The 19,848-nt window shown below is 37.9% G+C and overlaps 1 protein-coding gene across 2 annotated transcripts; it reads left to right on the forward strand.

The window, feature by feature from the left end:
- The first annotated feature begins 481 nt into the window (after nucleotides 1-481).
- On the forward strand, nucleotides 482-15,637 carry fgf13b (fibroblast growth factor 13b). Of its 2 annotated transcripts, XM_084400756.1 has the most exons (7): nucleotides 510-781; nucleotides 1,004-1,146; nucleotides 3,655-3,822; nucleotides 9,083-9,193; nucleotides 9,290-9,393; nucleotides 10,582-10,780; nucleotides 14,130-15,626. In XM_084400756.1, the coding sequence occupies exons 2-7, from the start codon at nucleotides 1,095-1,097 to the stop codon at nucleotides 14,264-14,266; spliced, it is 771 nt and encodes a 256-aa protein (XP_084256882.1). In that variant the 5' UTR covers nucleotides 510-781; nucleotides 1,004-1,094; the 3' UTR covers nucleotides 14,267-15,626. The 2 variants fall into 2 exon arrangements, with proteins under 2 accessions (XP_084256883.1, XP_084256882.1); XM_084400757.1 differs by lacking the exon at nucleotides 3,655-3,822 and having other exon boundaries at nucleotides 482-781; nucleotides 14,130-15,637.
- Nucleotides 15,638-19,848: the final 4,211 nt, after the last annotated feature.

The raw sequence follows: 19,848 nt of genomic DNA on the forward strand, positions 1-19,848 counted from the left end.
TCTCAAACAATATTTTCACTCCATAGTTAGCCTACCTTTTCAGGCGAAAACGATTTAGAAAATTAAACAGGATGCCTTACTGAACATCCAGTGGGCTACTAATGTAAGTTATTTATTTAGAAAATGAATGAATGAAATTAACTAACAGCCTACTTGGTAGCCTAATGCCTCCACAATAACTGCATATTTTAACAACGACTTTTTGCCAAATTAAGCAAGTATAGCGTAAATGATAGCGAGCTAACGATAGGCCTAACGTTACCTGTTCAACTAATATAGGCATTTTCGTTTGTTTGTTTTTTAAATCATAGGTTAGGGTTAGGACCGACCTGTAGCTGCTCTTTAAACAAAACCAGCATGTCAATCAAAGAATGCGGTGAGTTCAATTAATGAATGGTCTTGCGTAAATCTACGTAATGTTTGTCAACTCGAGAGCATTCTGACTCTTCTGACTGAAGGGCGACGTCATGCGTCACGTGGTGAAGTTTGGGGACTGGGCTTCACAACGCGACCTCAATAGTTGCGTAGCGAGGGTGATACACCGCCATGTGGTCTGATTAATGATGTGTCAAAGCACATCATGAGCGCACGAATTGTAATATTGCAGACTGCAAACTGAACGACACTAAAACAGCTTGGGAAGTGGCCTTTCACGTCTTAATTTTATCTGAAGACTGTTGTGACAGTTTTTCCACGCCTTGCTTTTGCTGCCTTGTCTTTTGTCATAAGGAACAAAGCGTTATGCACTCCTGCCAGAAAATATAATAACGACCAGCAAACGGTAAGGATTCAGCAACATTACAATGCACTGACTAAATTGTTCATTAAATAGGCTTACATTAAATTAATGTAATTATCTGATGAGTGTGATTGTAAAAACATACAGAATTGATTTATTCTGGATAATGTAGAGTATTCTTGGATTGAAAATAAATTAAAAACATAATTAAAAAGACATTATACAATGGGAAATCGTTATGAACTGAGCTCTGGTTCCTTTAAGGAGGGGTTGGCCACTGTTAAATAGAAGAGCCAGTTTTAAATGATCGGACCGATTTGGTATCATCTGGAATTCTTCATCAAAACTGGGATCTATGAGCGGGAAAGCATTACTAAAGACGAAAGAAGATAAGGATGCAAACAAGGGTAAGACATCGCATTATTTTACTTAAGCCTTTTTTCCTCTCCATGTATTGACATAAATTTGGTTGTTTATAATTACGCGGAAAAGGCGCACGTTGGAAGCCATTGATAGTTCTGGTTATGCAGACGGTTACAATTAATGGGCCGCTGAAAGCATATTACACTGAAAATCATTAAAAATTGATTCCCTCGTCGCTATAACCGATCTATTAGGCATCTACAAAGAGAGTAACTTAACATTAAATTATAAAAAAAATAAATGTTAGCGATTAAGCTTAAGGATACGCATAACCAACAAGTGTGATGTTTATTTTGCGATCATATTTGCGGTGATGCGGTCACTTTAAATCTACTTTAACAGCTGAGCGCGCGCGCTTCACGAGAAGCAAAAATAGCTTTCCAGTCCTCTCACGGTTTGCCTAAAAACAACAAACGCTTCTTTTGATAGCAAGAAAACAATTATATATGTATTTATTTATTTTTTCTAGAGCGTGAAATACTATCCGCGCTTCAGTTCACGGATGTAGGCTGGGTACCTATTGCCATGGAGACAAAGAGGCGCAGAGGCTGCCTCATAAAAAATACATAACAAGCTGTATAAAGCAGATGTATTCTGTTTTTAGTGTCTACAGTGGTTCTTTCACTGGACATACATTGCATAACATTTTATATAAGGTCAACAAGCATTAAAGTGCATGCCTGATTTTTTGCGTAAATATGTGTGTTGTGTGGTTGGGTCATAAGTAATAAAGCTTCACAAACCCCTAGGAGGGAGCTGTAAATGCCAGTGCCGAGGATTATGTTTGATTAAACTGTTATGAAAAACTCATTAAAGTTTATTAAGTCATGGAAAAGCGAGGACCAATCTACACATCTACACTGAGGCCATGTTAAATGAGGGGTCATTAAAAGACACTGCTTTTAATTATATTTAATAGACCTTTGGGGATCCAGCCTAAATGAGAGATTAATCTTGTGTTGAGTTTTAATTGAACACACCGTTCATTTAGAACACCTTCATTAATTCTGGTCACTGTATGTCACCACTTGCGTCCATGTTTTTAGTTTTACTTCAAAGATACATTTTTACACTTAACAATAACGTTCCATTTATGAGCATTAGTTAGAAAAATACTAATACTATACTACACCCAGTTTCACAGATAAATCTTAAGCTATAGTCCCAGACTAAAATGCATGTTTGAGCTGTTTTAACTGAAAGCAGCTTGCACATCTTAAAATATGTCAGTGTAATTGTTTTGTCTCAAGATGCACACCAGTAATGTTTTTTTTCTAAGGCACGTTTATAAAACCTACTTAAATGTCCTAATTGAACTAAGGACTAAAGCATTTATTAATCTAACTTAATGTTAATTTGATCATTTACTAATATATTACGAAAATCAAAAGTTGTATTCATTAATATTATTATTATTTTATTATTATTATTAATGGACCTGAGCATGAACAAACAATGAACAGTTGTATTGTCATTAATTGATGTTATCAAAGATTAATAAATACGGTAACAAATGGATTGCTCATTTTTAGTTAATGTTAGTCAATCCATTAACTAATTTTAACCAAGTGTTACCGATGCATCATATGCTGTGTTAAAACTAACAACATTGATTTTCTATGTTGAAGCCTCAGTGATTTACACTTTGCAACCTCATAAAAGTGTCAGTGACAAGAATTCATCATACCTGATCTACTATATATACCCACATGTGTAAACAAATAATAATAAAAACATAAACATTTTCTAAAATGTAATTACAGGTAGGCTATATGTGACCCTGAATCACAAAACCAGTCATAAGTCGCGCGGGTATATTTGTGGCAATAGCCAACAATACACTGTATGGGTCAAAATTATCAATTTTAATTGTATGCCAAAGATCATAAGGATATTAAGTAAAGATCATGTTCCATGAAGACATTTAGTAAATATATAAAACATTTATTTTTGTGAGTGAATGCAGCAAAATCGCGAACATGAATGGACAACTTTAAAGGCAATTTTCTCAATGTTTAGATTTTTTTGTACCTTCAGATTCCAGATTTACTAATAGTTGTATCTCAGCCAAATATTGTCATATCCTAACAAACCATACATCAATGGAAAGATTATTTATTCAGCTTTCAGATGATGTATCTATTTCAAAAAAGTGAGAAAATACATTATTTTGGACCATTTGAAAAATATGTATTTTTTAGATACTGTGATGTGTTTAGCTTAGTAACTAATTTGTTTGTATATTTGTCATTATTGAAAACACTACAGTTTAAGTTAATAGTTTAAGAAATAGTGAAGAAGATATAGTGTGGTTATCACTAAGTCCAAGGCTTTACCACCAGATGTCAGTATCATCTTTCCAAATGATTTGGTCTCTTTCGGCCTGTGTTGTACGTGCACTGCTGCATGCGTCAGTATAGTGTAAATATGATTTCTATATTTTATCCTACCAGAATTTTTTCTAATACTTGTCGTTCTGTCACTTGTTGAAGTATACACAGTTCAAGATGGCAAGGAGTACATTCTGTTGCGGGCGGAGTCAACTCAGTCTCTTGCTGTAGATCAGAAAGAAAACTCACCCTTTCATAGTAAATGTCAAGAGCTCTTTTGCTGTCCATTCTGGAAAATCTTCGCTCTAAAGAAAAAAGAAAACGATGAAGGTTTGTCGAGATGAGAGGTGTATCGGTTCTGCCTGCCTAGCACCTTCAATGTTAATTTCACGAAAAAATAACCACAGACTATAGCCATAATATTGTTTTTATTATCAAATCCCACCAACATACAACCTAACCCACCGGAAGTAGCATGCGTTGTAAACGTTTAACATCGCAACGCATGCTATTATTTCAGTGCACGACGTACCAGTGCTGAATTAACTGTTTTATGTTCTTTCGGTTGGACTTTCTGTCTCTGAATAGTAAGGGAATGTTTTCACGTCTAGGCCAGCACAAGTTCTTGTTACTCCTGCATGTATACACTGACCCGACTGTATTTCAGACCCAGGTCTGATTTATTGTGCACTTAAGGAACGCTTGGGTATGATGATGAGCCCAATGTTCTCTCTCAGCCCATTTCACATGTTTTAGCGCCATCTTGTGGTGTATTTTAAGATCAGCTTCATCGGGGTGGGGTTGTTTTCGCCTTCTCGTCTGAAATGTGGCTGAAAATATAAGCACATCCAGTCATTAAAAAATAACCCAAAGAGATTTTTATGCCTTTGTGCCATACAAAGACTACAACTTTGTTTTCTCATCATAACAAGATCTGCTTAAACTACGAGGTTACTTATAGCCCTAATAAATTAGTTTGAGGCTTTATGGTTATGTTATTGCCAGGCTAATTCAATTCAGTTCCTAGATACAGAAACAACTGCAGTATATGTGTTAATAGCAGCACAGAAAATATAGAATGTAGATAAAAAGTGCTCCAGCTCAGGGTCCCTTAACTGTAAAGACATCAAGAATAGATAGAAGTCACTATCACCAGAGATTTGATGTGCATGAGTAATATAGAGACTGCATAAACATAATAGGATTACATAAAACACTTGTGTATGACAGTGACTTTGATATGATCTTAAACTCACATTGGATTAGTTGCATTTGATGAGCAGGAAAATATGCTTGGTTGTGTCACATGTTGGCCCAACACACAACAGGAAGGAAGGCCAGACTAATTCGATTCCCCTTGTTTGAGAAAAAAATTCTGTTTCCTCATTACCCTGATATCTCATTAGTCTCTCTCTCTCTCTCTCTCTCTGCTGTTCTGGACTGTTCCTAAACTCTGCATGGTTTTCAGAGCTTGTAAGCCAGCCAGATCTCTGACACTTTTATTTATCAAGAATAATATTTAGAAGTTCTGCTTTGTTTCCAAATGGGTTTTATTCATTGGCCATTGGAATCAATATACTGCAATCTGTTATTGACTATAAGATGAATATATAGAGCATATAGGGCTACATTTAAGTAAGTCCTCAGGTTTGTGATTAGGATTCATTCACAAAGGTTTGAGGGTGTTTGCTCGCTCTACCCTCTTCTCTCCTCCTCTTCTTGCTGTGAATGACCCTGAAGAGAATATTAGAGTTGGCATTATCTCCAGTGCATCTGATGAATCATTGATAAGGCGCCCTAAACACATAGTGGTCTGTGTAATAGGCGATAATGATCTGCTATGATCGCCGGGCTGTGCTCTTTTAATGGACAGAATACTCATGAGAATTAGTTGAAAGTTCGCAACGCCCTTTTTCTTGCTTTGAACACTGTGAAGAAGTGCGAAAGAATAAAAGTCATCCCTGGATGCCTCTGAGAGTAGGATGGCATTTCCCTTGAGAAGATCTGTATCAGGTACACTTTTAGATATCTGAAGATATCCAGTCTGGGGGCTTTCTTTAAAAGGAGTTTGACAAATGAATGAGATATGCATTTATGTGGATGGTGTGTTTGGGGTTTATTTGCTTGGCGTGGGTCTTCGGTGCTGTCCATGGTGCTGAAATCCACCAGTTCAACTGAACATCAGCTTGAGTGGCTCGGAAGAGCTTTCGAGTTGTTTCATCAAAGGAGGATTGCTGTTTTAAAAAACAAACCATTTTGAAAACTTGTATATTCGCTCTGGAAAATAATGTATTTTTCTGTTGTTCTTCAATGTAGTTGGCACCATCCATCCTTATACACTGTAATGTTTTGTTAGGTAATTTAAAAATGTGTTTGATGGGGTAACATCATCTTCATTGAAAAATATTATATAACCTATTATTTAACCTTATTTAACTTTACCTTATACAGTAAGAGTATTTTATGTAATATTATATATATATGTGTAAGATAAGTTGCTGAGGAGTTTTTGATATTTTATAAGTACAAAGCATGAATTTCCTTTAGTTAAATTTATATTTAAAAAGAAAAAAATAGTTACATATTAGTGAAATAGTTTTTTATGAATAAAAAGAATCTCATTTAATTAATGAGGAAAGATACATTCCCAGAATTCCCCGTTCGAACAATCTTTTGTTTATTATTTAAAAAACAGTTTTACTGCATTATTTTAATGACACGTAGGCTGTGTCGCACTGATGGTGTATGTTATTATTAGTTGCTGCAGAGGACAATTTTTATTAATTTTAAGTCGTTATGCGGCCTTATCAGTGTATTTTGCAGTAACAAACATATCGGAATACCACAAATTAGTTGATAAATTAACATTATAAATGATGCAGTTGTCATTGTAATGCTTCATTTAAATAATTGTATTTTACGGTAAAGTTCTAGCAACCACAGTTTTTTTTTTTGTAAACTCTTTAAAATAAAGGTTCCAAAAATGGGTTTTCGCAGCAATGCCATAAAAGAACCGTATTTGGTTCCCCAAATTAAACTTTCAGTGAGCAGTTCTTAAAAGAACAATTGTTTTTCTGACTTTTTTTCCCTATAAAGAACCTTTTTTTTTGCAATGGAAAGGTTCCACGGCTGTTTAAGGTTCTTTATGAAACCATCAGTGCCAATAGAGAACCTTTATTTTTAAGAGTGTATAAATGGTATAAATAAAACCTATTAATGAGTTGGATTAAATGTGGCACAAAGGCCACTCCTCATTTCAGGAGGCTCTAATGTTGCCTGTTTATACACGGCGGCTTGTTGAAGACCACAGTCACGTCTCTGGGGCCGTGCTGAAGCTGTGCTGCTGCAGGAGAACGAGCTGCTGCTGCTGCTGCAATACAACCCACTGTTGAAAAGAGAGCAGGCAGTCTGAAATCTCCGCAATACTGGATGTGGATATTTTTCTTTCATGGATCATTTTCCTGACACCAGAGTTTAGATGCCGTTTCCTACGCCTTTGAAATTCTATATTTTGGGCGGTCTTTGGGGAACGGGGACGGGGAATCTGTTGAGTACCTATGCAGATCTCCACTGCTGAAAACGAGAGCGCATCTGCAGGGGAAGACGATTAATCTACTCAACTTCAATTAAAGGCTGCATTATTGAAAGGCGGGGACCTCTTGCTGACAATTTTTCAGCACAATCCCCCACCCACCTCCTCGTTCTCACATAAAGACACTATTTAATTATTTCCTCAGACGCGGTGTGTTAACAGGTGCCCATTTTTCTGAATAAGCGCATGGCTTAGTAAAGCTTTGGATCATGGCACAATGGCACGCGTTTTTCTCTCAAACAAACGCGCAACAAAAAGGCAACATTTTCTAGAAGACAGCTTTTTTCCCCGGAGAGAAGAAGAGGAGCTGCCGTCCGGGATCTGCTGCACCATGGCAGGGCACAACAGCCGACGCTGAATGAAGCGGCTGTACAGGCTTCAAACCAAGTGATTTGTCAATAAAAAAAAAATGCTCTTTCTTCTGGAATGACCATTACGCAGTCCGTCATGGAGTATTGATTTTTCTTCCTCAGTGACAATGTTCTGAGCACACAGGACTTTAATATACACAACATATGGTCATTTTTAATCTGGGACGCGTCGCTACAACAAAACGCCAAACTGGCTACAGCCGCAGCGATCGCCAGCTCCCTCATTCGGCAGAAGAGGCAAGCGAGGGAGCGGGAGAAAGCCAATGCCAACCGATGCGCCAGCAGCCCCAACAAGAGCATAGGCAACTGCGAGAAGCCCAGCAGGCTCAACTTATTCTCACGCGTCAAACTCTTCGGCTCAAAGAAACGCAAGAGAAGACGGCCAGGTCTGATGTTATGTGTGTTCTTTTTATCAGACTTTACCCATGTCCATCAATCATCGTCATCATCCTCATCATAGTTAATACACTGCTCTATATTTAACTCCTTTACTGTACTAAGATCCGCTGCGCAGAGTAACAAGACAAGGATTTCACAGTCCACTGCTTTTGAACACTGGCTTCTCTCTGAGCTAGAGCTGATGTTGCAATATCACCAGGTCACACTGCTCCTCACTTCTTCTAATCTACACTATATCATGCAGTCTGAATCAGATTGGGCTAAACAGAGATCTGTGGCACTCTTTGGGTTATGCTGACTTTCATTTGATGGATTGCTATTGCCGATATTGAACATTTGTTGTTAATATGCTGTTGATATGATCACTGGCTGGTCTTTTACTATATTCAGCGTTTTATACTTTTTATTCAGCAATAAATAATAAATGATCTTCTTTATGAATTAATATAGTGGGTTTTTGGTTGGTAGGTTGGGTTTTTTGTTGGGTCACAGAAAATGTGCTTCATGAGGTAACATGCAGATTAACTAAAAATAAACCTTTTATTTTTATTTCAAAAATGATATACTCTGTTGAGATATTAATGCTCAAAGCATTGAAGATACAACCACTTTCAAGAGAAATCAGTACAAAACTAAATTAGAAATGCAATTTATTGTTAATAATAAATAGTAACAGACATAACAGAAACAAATAAACAGTAACTACTTACTTGACTACTATTGGTTTAAGTGTCAGATCAATTAGATATATATCTTAAATGTAACTGGTTAGGTGGGGAAATGGGAATTACTATAATTAATTGTCTAGAAAATTGTGACTAAAATGAAGTATTTTACAGCATCATCAAATATCAATAGCACAGAATTGGTCAACATTAATGGGATTTGTGCTCTCGTTGCTCTTTTTTTGTTGCATTTTCTCTTGTATACAATGAGGAAATAAAGTTTTGTAACTCATACATTAGCCAGAATCAGAATATTACAGAAATGCATGTTATATAAGCCATAGTTATCTATCACCTGAACACCGAGGCATGCTTGGCAAATCCCTGGGTCCTGTTGGCACCAGCACTCACTATGTTTTCACAATTCCCATTTTATGGTTTTCCAACAGTAATTTCTTGGATTTCACTTTCTTGGATGTTCTCTTCTTCTTCTCATGTAATGTGCTGTTGCATGTCCTCCCTTTCCCCCCTTCCTCCTAATATGTGTTGTATCAATTTTACAGAGCCTCAGCTCAAGGGGATAGTCACCAAGCTCTACAGTCGACAAGGCTTTCATTTACAACTCCAAGCTGATGGGACCATCAATGGTACAAAGGAGGAAGATAATAGCTATGGTCTGTTCACTACGCGAAACATGTTAAAACACGACCAAGCCTACACGCTTCTTTCCCATGGGTTCAATTCTGTTTTGTTGTACTGTAACTTCACAGCTATTTTCAACCTCATCCCTGTTGGGCTGCGGGTGGTGGCTATACAAGGCGTTCAGACCAAGCTCTACCTGGCCATGAACAACGAAGGCTACCTGTACACCTCTGTAAGTATGATGATCCCTTCATACTGCATCTTTGTGAGTCCCTCCTACACATTGTGGGCTCTTCTGAGTTCAGGGCAGTAGTAAACATCCCACATTTCGTCTCTGCCGCTCTTATTGGAGTTAAATCTATGTCTTAGACAGCATCATGGATGCCTGAGGACCCGAGCTGTTAACTTAAAGGTTGCAGGTTGGATTCCAGACAGCGGGCGATCGATAGACTGAAGAGATAATGAGATCCAACTCCTGCCCAAACACCATCTGCCTCTCTTATTTATCGCAGCACTGTATCGTGATCATATTCAAAGAAGAGATGGTGGCATATTTAGACATTCTTGTTAGCACCTCGCATCCACACAAAGATAATTCACACTTCGTATAATTGCTTTGTATTTGGACTAGAATAGAACGCTCTTGGGAGATGATGCATCATCATACTCAAGGTTTTCTGCCCGATATCTACTCCGCAGTTTTTAAATATGGAGAAATCACTATAATGCTCTAATGGATATTCTGTTTTGCGAGTGCCTCCCTCGCCTCTTTTTCTTTTGATTAAATGTGCTGTGGCGACATGAATAATTTAGTGCCGTGCCAATAAGTGCTTCTGTCAATTCAAAATGGACATTTTGCGCATACATTGCTGGCATTAAAATGCTAAAGATTTGGGTTTGTGTTTTCATTGTGCAGGAACAGTTTACTCTGTACCTTTGCATTTCAACTGTGTGTGGGTTCACATCTGACTGCCCACAGGAATAACTCAAACTCGCACCTATGGTCATGCTGGTATACACGTATCTCCTTGTTGATTTTGAGTGGTTGTTTTCCCCTGGATGAATGTATTGATCTGCAGGAATGAGTTTCGGGCCTCAGGAGCTTAATCGTAATCAATCTGAACCGCAAACTGGACGGGGCGGCGTGCTACCATGTTTAGACCACTTATTACAGTTCCAATCAGTGGAATTTACCTCCAGGTTTACAGACAAATCATGATGAGGTGTTGTGTGGATTTTGATGGAGGCTGGTCTGGACCATCTTCAGCTAAAATTTGTCTGCTCTCGCTTTCTTTATCTCCCTTGCACACTATTTTTTTTTCCCTCTCTCTTATGCAAATACTCCTCCACAAACATGTAAGAATAATTCTCTCTGTCTCTTATATCTCTGTTGTCTTCTCTGCCTGTTTCACTCTCACAGGAACACTTCACGCCAGAGTGCAAATTTAAAGAGTCAGTGTTTGAGAACTATTACGTGACCTACTCATCAATGATCTATCGGCAGCAGCAGTCGGGCCGAGGCTGGTACCTGGGTCTCAACAAAGAGGGTCAAGTCATGAAGGGCAATCATGTTAAGAAGACCAAGCCGGCTGCACACTTCATCCCCAAACCTCTCAAAGGTTCGTTTAAGTGTCCCCTGCACCGATCGCCAGGCTGATAGCTTTCTAAAAATATCTTCTTTAGATTGAGGATATATTGGCTGATTGTAGCACAAGCATTCAAGTAGATTTTCAGGTCGTATCTGCAGTCGTTTGGTGTTATTGCTTTATGAAAAGATGAAAATGCATGTGTGTTGGAAGCGCATGCTTGTATTGTACAGTTATATGGCATAACCTTGGTGTGCATAAGGGATGTCTGTGCTATTAAACTGGTTAAACCAGTATAAGCGCTGTAAACATGTTGACAGTTTAACAAACTTTATCTAACTTGCTCAGCAAATTCTGTTTAGGGTGCATGATAGTTACCATATGTTTTATCAGACATTTTATCGGACGCTGACTTAAAGTTAATCTTTAAAAACATCATGGGCTGGTTTCACAGACAGGGCTTAGCCTTAGACTATGCCAGGATAGCATAGGACATTTAAGTAGCTTTTATAAATGTGCCTTAGAAAAAACACATTACTGGTGAGCATCTTTAGACAAAACAATGGCACTGACATATTTTAAGATACGTCAGTGCAAGTTGCTTTCAGTTAAACAGCTCAAACAGTTTAGTCTGGGACAAAATTTTAGTCTGCATTTTAGTCTAGGGCTAGGCTTAAACCTTGATTCAGATAATCCGGTAACACTTTACAATACGGGTGCACTAATATGCATTCATTCATGCTTATGCACAGATAATCATGTGTTAGTGTATGACTCATGAAGAACTAAAACATTAATTAATGATTACTGCATCAGTAACTAATAAAGATTCTAATTGATTACTAGATTGAGTAATATATGAATTGTTATTAATTAAATGTGTCATAATGTATTAATTCCAACTAATAGTGTAAATTAATGCGTTAATTACCACAGTCATGTACTTCAACTTCGAATTGTCTTCTTTAATTAATCATTAGCTAATGATTTGCAAATGTATCATTATGTTATGACTTTACTTGTTGAGGCACATTAACTAATTGTTAAGTAATATGCCATTTTGGTTTTGACATCCACGCTAAGCCATGGATTTCAATTTCTAACCATCTACAACCATTAACTATTTATTAGTTATTGGCCAAAATAAGAAAATAATTATTGCATTAACTAGAATCTTAATATCAATCCCTTAATCTTAAAACATCGCTCTCCCATTGAGCTAATAGAGTAAACAGACCATAAAATTAGTAGTATAGCATAGTTAAGTATAGGCACAGTGGCACACCTTATTTTACTCCTTGAAGAAATCATTTTTCCTCCCTAAATTAAAGTGGTGCCTTTCTTTCTCAGAACTGGCTAAATCTGAGGGGAAATCAAAACCTGCAGCTGCTTGTGCACAGTCAGAAGTGAAGCTAAGATGACTAGACATTAGTCTGCTTGAAATGAGCACGGGTGCTCCATGCAGTTGGATTTAAAACAAAGTTATGTTATGTTATATTAGGAAAATGTTCAGAGCAAAATTATTCTTTTACTGCAATCAGGTGTTTTTGTGCTGAATAGGGTACTTACCTGGAACTTGTCAAATGATGATTTTCCGTTCCGACAAACAGACCGGAAGTCATTCATTTCTAATTGAGAGTATAATATGGGAGCTGAGTGAGTTTCCGATCATATATGGGTATGTGGAATTTTCGGTTCCGTTTTGATCTTGTTGAAATATTTGGACTTTTGCGGCTAGACCGTATGTGACCACCCAATCAGAATTCTAATTCTAATCAAAACTATGAGCACAAATGAGAATTACCAATATTTCTCCACCAAAACGTATTTCTTTAAAACGCCATTTCTTTTAAATGAGCGGTTATGAATAATTATGTCAGAAATAATTATATTATAATCATTAAATAATTATTTACATTGCTAACATATTTTTCTTTCAAACATATTGACGGTCAGTTGTTTTGTGTGGATTTATTCATACAATATTTATTCATACATTTATTCATTCATTCATTTTACCATGGTGAATAAGTGGAGGACGCAGGACGGCTACTTCACAGCCAGTTTGAAAGTTCCGTGTGACTGCCAAAAATGCGACAAACTTATGCAAATATCAGAGATGGGGTAGGAAATACTCTGAAAGTGTTCAACGTTACATTGCTGTTCAGCGCGGAACATACAGACTGCAAACAATTGTGAATCAGCAGTTTTTATGTTCTTATAAAGAGGTATATATACTGTATATACACTCACCTAAAGGAGTATTAGGAACACCATACTAATACTGTGTTTGACCCCCTTTTTTTGGCATTTAAACGATGCCCAATTGGCACTAAGGGGCCTAAAGTGTGCCAAGAAAACATCCCCCACACCATTACACCACCACCACCAGCCTGCACAGTGGTAACAAGGCATGATGGATCCATGTTCTCATTCTGTTTACGCCAAATTCTGACTCTACCATCTGAATGTCTGAACAGAAATCGAGACTCATCAGACCAGGCAACATTTTTCCAGTCTTCAACTGTCCAATTTTGGTGAGCTCGTGCAAATTGTAGCCTCTTTTTCCTATTTGTAGTGGAGATGAGTGGTACCCGGTGGGGTCTTCTGCTGTTGTAGCCCATCCGCCTCAAGGCTGTGCGTGTTGTGGCTTCACAAATGCTTTGCTGCATACCTCGGTTGTAACGAGTGGTTATTTCAGTCAAAGTTGCTCTTCTATCAGCTTGAATCAGTCGGCCCATTCTCTTCTGACCTCTAGCATCAACAAGGCATTTTCGCCCACAGGACTGCCGCATACTGGATGTTTTTCCCTTTTCACACCATTCTTTGTAAACCCTAGAAATGGTTGTGCGTGAAAATCCCAGTAACTGAGCAGATTGTGAAATACTCAGACCGGCCCGTCTGGCACCAACAACCATGCCACGCTCAAAATTGCTTAAATCACCTTTCTTTCCCATTCTGACATTCAGTTTGGAGTTCAGGAGATTGTCTTGACCAGGACCACACCCCTAAATGCATTGGTTGATTAGATAATTGCATTAATGAGAAATTGAACAGGTGTTCCTAATAATCCTTTAGGTGAGTGTATGTGTGTGTGTGTGTGTGTGTGTGTGTGTGAAGTATGTTCCAACATTTTATGTTATTTGTTGTTTTTCATTTTATTCTTTTTATTATATTCTGTTTTCAAAATATTTCTTCCTCAACTTAAAGGTAAAAGTAAAGGAACCCTTAAGGATTTTGAACCCTTACATTTCTTGTGATTCCCATCCCTAGTGCTGTGTAGACACTAATAGAAGGTATTGATTTACTAATAAAGAGACAAGCTTGCTAGAACCTGAACATGAGATTCATGAGGCCTGTTACTTGTGTCTCCCCATTATAGTTGCTATGTACAGAGAGCCGTCGCTCCATGAACTGACTGAGTTCTCCCGCTCCGGAAGTGGTACTCCGACCAAGAGCCGCAGCGCCTCGGCCATGCTCAACGGTGGCAAGACTCTGAGCCAGAATGAGTCGACATAACCTGCTGCTGTACAGCTGCTGGACTCTACCATCAACTAAACAGCACAAATGCGTTTACAAGAGTGCGGTGAAACCCTTAGCTGGTCGCTAGCTAGTGTTTCCTGAAATCACTGTGATGAGAACTGAAGTGCAAACCTACACTGTACAATCTTCTGCAGGTCAACCTCCTGAGACAAACAAACCAAGCCATCTTACTGATGTAGGGGTCTGCCTCCATTTGCGGTCGATCCCCGTTTCCGTGTGTAGCATAAAGAGCTGTGGTTCTCCCCCGTGGCGTTGTCGCAGAATCTTCTAGAACACCTACTTTTGTGTTTTGCTCCATTTCTTCTAGGGATGCCAACTCCATAGTGCTGAGTCAACTACAATATGACAATAGCAGCTTTTGCGACCCATTTATCGGTATATAGAGGCAGAAATCCCAAAGGTTTTGGACATATGATACAAGTATTTCAGCTCAGCTTTTTTGAGGCAGCGGTTCATTGTTGTGAGCTTTTTAGACAAGCCGGTTTGCTCCTCTCTTCTCTTTTTCTGTCTTATCAGCTCCCCCCCCCCCCCCCCCCCCACACCCCACACCCCCACCCACACATTGTTATTCTGCAAATTAAACAGATTTAGGGTTCGGTCTGTCTGCACACCAAAGATGCCATTAGTCTCTTTGTATTGAGGTAAGTCAATCTGTGTAATTTCAGCTCCCTCAGACTGCTGGTTGAGAAAACCACTGGAGTGAATGTCATTTAGTTAGAGGAAATGTATTCAGGATAGATAAAAGCTACTCGCTGTGCGTCCCTGCTTTTTTTTTTTTTGTCTGTTTATGCCTTCCTTTACTTCCCTTCTAATTTAAGAACCCAGCATCTTGGAGAAGTGTCAAATCAGAAAATGTTTAAATTATTGATTAACATCAACCCGGTAAGATTTCCGTTACGTAAAAACAGGGCAAGCTTTTTTCCACTCCTCTTTTTGCTAAACAAAAATGTAATGAAAACCAAGCAAGAGGAAGCTTCCATTGCTTCAACAGGGCTAAATCAGCATAAGGAAATAACTTGTGTATGAAACTTAATTCCTATAGTTCTTCTTTCTTGTCTTCAGTGGTCAGGCAGTAGCCCCTGGTTATAATTTTGATCAAAATCCTCTTCTGTTATATGTATGTATGTATGTATGTGTGTATGAAGCATATTTAATGCATGGGGGACAATGGACGCTGCATGTTGTGTAGCTATGTATATTAACTACAATATGGAACCATGTGCTCTAATGGATACTGGAGTCAAATACAAATGTATATAAGTGCATTTTATCCTGCTACTGCTACGTTTATTATATGTTGTACATTTAAGAAGCTGCACTGAATAAAATGTTTTGTATGTTCAGAGCACTCATGACGTTTCATAATAATGATAATAATTTGTTAGATTTATATAGCGCTTTACATATGGAGGGGGGGGGGGGGGGGGGTATCCTCAACCACCACCAATGTGCAGCATCCGCCTGATGATGCGACGGCAGCCATATTGTCCCAGAATGCCCACCACACACCAGCTTAATAGTAGAGAGAATTATGGTGTTAAGTGACTCTTCTTCAAAACAATATTAACAAAGTAAATATAAGAGTAACTGTATGTCGTGACAACCCTACATTAAAAAGCAAAACATTTACATATACAGATCCTCAGAAATCTTTGAATGAAGCATATTCATACTGAAATGAAATATAAATATGGAAATATGCATTAAATATGTAATATAAAAAAATGAAAGAAATACAAATTTAAGTATAAAATAAATACAAATTATCTTGGCATACTAAACCTGATATTTGTGTTTATGAGTGTTAGGAACAAAAGAGGTATCTCTTTTATGGCAGATATAATAACCCCAAAAATCTTAAATAAAATATATTTTCTCTTAATATTTTGCTTATACCTCGAATGTGACCAATATATCCCATTGCAAACTAATGTTAAAATGATCAAGGGTGACCTTAGTTTTAAACATATGGTACAAAAAGTGCAATTATAAGACGGCTCTCTTAAATACTTGATTCTGATTGGCTAATCACTGCAGATCATAAAGACTGGCTGACTGTATATTATTGTTTGCATTTATAATAACATAATTTAGTTAAAGTAACATACTGGGCTGAAGTTATCAGTAATATTAACTGAACAATATAATGACAACAGTAGCAAATGACAAAAAGTGTCTTTAATTACATGATGAATTCGTAGTTATGTACCAGTTTGTCAGTGCAAATCACACCCTTTACATATGCAGACTGTGACATTCAGAACTCCTCAGGAATGTACTCAATGTTCATTTTGGCACTGCACTGCATAAATAGTCTGAATTTAAACCATAGGCTAAGTCGTGAATAAACATCAGGTCAGCAAGCACAGTTTGATTTTTAAGTAGATAGTTCTACCTGTATTTATATTCATGAATTCATATTGATGAAGTCACCATGAATGAAGAAATTGATTTTGTTGTGCGTTGCTGGAGTCACTGGAGTGGTGTAATGAAACCTTGATAACCTATGAGGAGGCCATTGGAAAACCATCTACTGTTGTTTAATGTACTATAAATGGCCATCCAATTCAACTCTATTTAATTCAAATAATATGATCAAACCATTAAATAATGTATATAGGGATATTTTAATGGAAAAGCACTGAAAATAAAGAAGGCAAATTGGCCTTGCTTGATTGTGTTTTCGAGACGTTTAAAACGCAATCGAGCATTTGAGACAGACCAATAGTTTAAAGCAGCAGAGGAAAATGAAATGACAGAAAATAGCTTCAACTTTAATTGTTTTTGGCTGTTAAATACTAAAGGAAAAAAAAAAACCCATCAAAACAAATGTGATTCATTGACTCCAAAATATAGGAAAACTGATACACTCATTCAAGCACACAGGCCGGTCACTTCAAGAATACATAATGTGCCTCAATAAGCTCCTTGGGCAAATCTGGGATGGTTACATCATCACTAAGGCCATCAAGTCCTACTTTAATATTTCATAACCTGAAATGAATTTTTAATGAACTGGGCTTTCGTTCCCAATAAACCCAGTGAGATGGGATTATTTGCCCCTGGGAAAGGTGCTAAAGACTTTACATTCATTAACAGTCTTATGATTAAAATAGCATTACATGTGGTGGAGGGGATGTGACATCACCTGATTGGTAGCCAGATGGTGCCTGAACGAGAAGCACAAACTGACTGATATGGAAGAGTGATGTGGGATGGATAGATGTGTAGATACTGATGAAAGGAAATGAGATGGAGGAGTAAAGTTATGATGGACAGCTCAGTGCTGATCTGCCGTTTTAAAATCTGATTCCGAGAGCAGCACTCAGGAAATTGTGCTCGGTGTTGCACCAGTATGCAAATAATGAACGGAGGGAGACCAGACAAAGGTGAGTATAGGCTGAATTGCATGTATGGCTGAGCAGCCCCAGCTTTGTGCAGTCATGCATGGTCACTCTAACTCTACCACAGTCAACCTGGACTCTATAAAGGAAAGGCACGGCTCAGTGAGCATCAACTTCTTAAAATAATTGTATCGGCTATACTGTGGGAAATATCAAGTTCTACGGACTTCTTACATAATACTGGCAAACCTGCAGATACTAGAAAGTATAGTTGCAGGTCTGTGTTTATAGTTACAGTATAGCAGTGTGCTGGAGCAGATTTAAGCGTGAAGTTCCCATCTGTTTTGGTGTGTGCTCTGATGTTTGGTGCAAGTACTCTGATGTTGATGGAGTGCAGAAGAAAGGTGGGGCTGACAGCCTGTATCATCACTGGTTGCCATGGAACCAGGGAGGATTGGCCTTTTAAAGGTTATGGGACTCTTTAAAACCCATACACACACACACACACACACACATATATATATATATATATATATTATTTTTTGCTGATGAATGAGTGCATCTATGCTTTAGATTCAATATAGTCATATTTTATTCTGTCATAAAAGCTTTGAGCCAGGCCATCAGGAGAATCTGAAGGCTTAGGGCTTCTATCTTATAAATGGAGAGAGCAGGTTAAAAATGCATGTAAGCTCTGTAAAAAAAAACAACAACCTTGCATTGTTTGTGGGTTTGCTTTATGCATCTTTTAAAGTGTCCCTATTATGCTATTTAAAGTTTCCTAATGTTGTTTTGGAGTCTCCTACAACAGGTTTACATGCATCAAAGTAAAAAAAAACTGTTTCATTTTCTCATTTGCACATCACCACATTTTCAATGACTCAATCTCTCTAAATCCCTCCTTTCCGCGAGTTACTCTGCTCTGATTGGCCAGACAGCTCAGTCTGTTGTGATTCGTCTACTGTGTACAGCGCGCGTCGAAAACAAAAACGGCCATTGCCATAACAACGTCAGCTCTGCTTGTCCTGAGGCTTCGTACACCGCAAACTAAACATAGTAGCAAACTATGACGTCGATTTTACCATATCAATCCGAGCGCGAGTGCGATGATGAAACATTGAAAGAACTAGTAATTCAACCCGAACCTCCATCACAAGGACAACTGGAGCAGGACGTTTCTCAGTGACACACTAACGTTACTCAGTTTGAGGTACATTATGAGATGTTGCAACTGTAATTTCTAACCATCAGCATTATGAGCAAAACTATGTCCATCAACAAACCGATTATTTTACTTGTAAGTTACTTAATTATTTATCAATTTTTTTGCGTGAACATGTGGAAACTGTATCAATAACAGTGCTTATTAGCCAACGTGAATGACTGATGTAACAGTGGTAAGACAAATCTTGCTCCATGCTTAATCTTTCCTCAAAGTAGTGAGAACGATAAACAATCTGCATTAATAGACACAGTTTTGATTAGCAGAAGTATTTCAGTAAGACAGTAATAATGTGAGTTAACCAGTAAGCAGGATACCCACACAGTATAAAACTCAAAACTAAGTATTTTGAACACCATCTTTCAAGAGCAAGCGGTTTGCGAATCCTGCATTGAACATCCCGCCAGCAAAATAAAGGAAACACAGCAAGAGTTTAGGATTATATTGTTGTGCATCGTTGTAATGATGAACATGCTCGTCCTTGGGCAGTGAAAAACACTGGCTTTACCGTCACATTGTAGAGCACAGCGTCTTCTCGACATGATGCTATCCAGTATCCACAGGAATCAGCTGCAGGTTTGAGGTTCAAGTTTTCCCTTGTGTCTGCGCACGCAATAAGTGGGCGGGCAATATGCTAATGTTTCGTCTTGACTTCACAACGAAACGGCTTATGACTCGTTTGAAAAATGATTCATTTCATTGACTCAGAGTTGACTCTTACTTTTGAAAGACAATAACTATATATGGTGCACTTTCAGATTTTAAACTTGCAGGATGTTTTCATTCACTTAAAGCTGTGTTACACTACATGAAAGGTCATTTTCAAAAATCCATAATAAGGGCACTTTAAAAGCTTGGCAATGTACAGCTTCTTGTCTCAAACTCTTCTCTTGGGATTTATACACGCATACATACAATCATGCACATATGGTGGAAGACACCTCAATGTTAGCCTGGCTCCGCCCTCCTGCGTACTTCCACTCAATTTTATT

This window comes from Rutilus rutilus, assembly GCF_951802725.1.
Source record: "Rutilus rutilus genome assembly, chromosome: 25".
Classification (NCBI taxonomy): domain Eukaryota; kingdom Metazoa; phylum Chordata; class Actinopteri; order Cypriniformes; family Leuciscidae; genus Rutilus; species Rutilus rutilus.

What these genes read in the sequence shown, in the direction of transcription:
- fgf13b (XM_084400756.1), top strand. Translation starts at nt 1,095, where the DNA reads ATGAGCGGGAAAGCATTACTAAAGACGAAAGAAGATAAGGATGCAAAC. An exon ending in AGATAAGGATGCAAACAAGG is followed by an intron (nt 1,147 to 3,654) that starts GTAAGACATCGC and finishes CACTTGTTGAAG; the next exon opens with TATACACAGTTCAAGATGGC. An exon ending in GGAGGAAGATAATAGCTATG is followed by an intron (nt 9,194 to 9,289) that starts GTCTGTTCACTA and finishes GTAACTTCACAG; the next exon opens with CTATTTTCAACCTCATCCCT.